This window comes from Gavialis gangeticus, unplaced genomic scaffold, assembly GCF_001723915.1.
Source record: "Gavialis gangeticus isolate Ggan-Ray unplaced genomic scaffold, GavGan_comp1, whole genome shotgun sequence".
NCBI classification, from domain to species: domain Eukaryota; kingdom Metazoa; phylum Chordata; order Crocodylia; family Gavialidae; genus Gavialis; species Gavialis gangeticus.
Genome location: NW_017728998.1, coordinates 25166446 through 25166758, shown reverse-complemented (window position 1 = coordinate 25166758; position 313 = coordinate 25166446). Strand labels below are relative to the sequence as shown.

Sequence of the window (313 nt, the reverse complement as noted above, 5' to 3'; positions counted from 1 at the left end):
GGAGCCGGCGCTTCACCCTGCACAAACATTTCTATAGGACTCATTCGCCCTGCTGAGGAGCCCGACTCAGGGCATGGAGGCTCCCGGCACAGCCCCGCCGCTCCGCGCCGCGCAGCTAGGCCGCCTCCGCGAGGAGCACGCTAAGGTAAAGGCCGTCTGGGCCTGGGCGAGGCCTAGGGTGGAGGGGGCGACAGGGAGGGGGGGCGCCGCGTGCTCCGGCCGCCCACGTGATGCGGCTGTGACGTCACCGAACCGCTTGGGCCTGGGGCCGTTGCTACCGTTACTACCCCCCCCCCGGGGAGGGGGGGTTGGG

At 71.6% G+C, this 313-nt stretch overlaps 1 protein-coding gene across 1 annotated transcript in view; it reads left to right on the top strand.

Annotated features, from left to right (window-relative positions):
• Window positions 1-6: 6 nt before the first annotated feature.
• Window positions 7-313, top strand: part of URI1 (URI1, prefoldin like chaperone) — a 58347-nt gene continuing 58040 nt past the window's right edge. Inside the window, exon 1 of the mRNA XM_019505634.1 lies at window positions 7-145. Within this exon, the coding sequence (XP_019361179.1) occupies window positions 74-145 (72 nt within the window). The 5' untranslated portion in view covers window positions 7-73. The remainder of the gene's footprint in view (window positions 146-313) is intronic.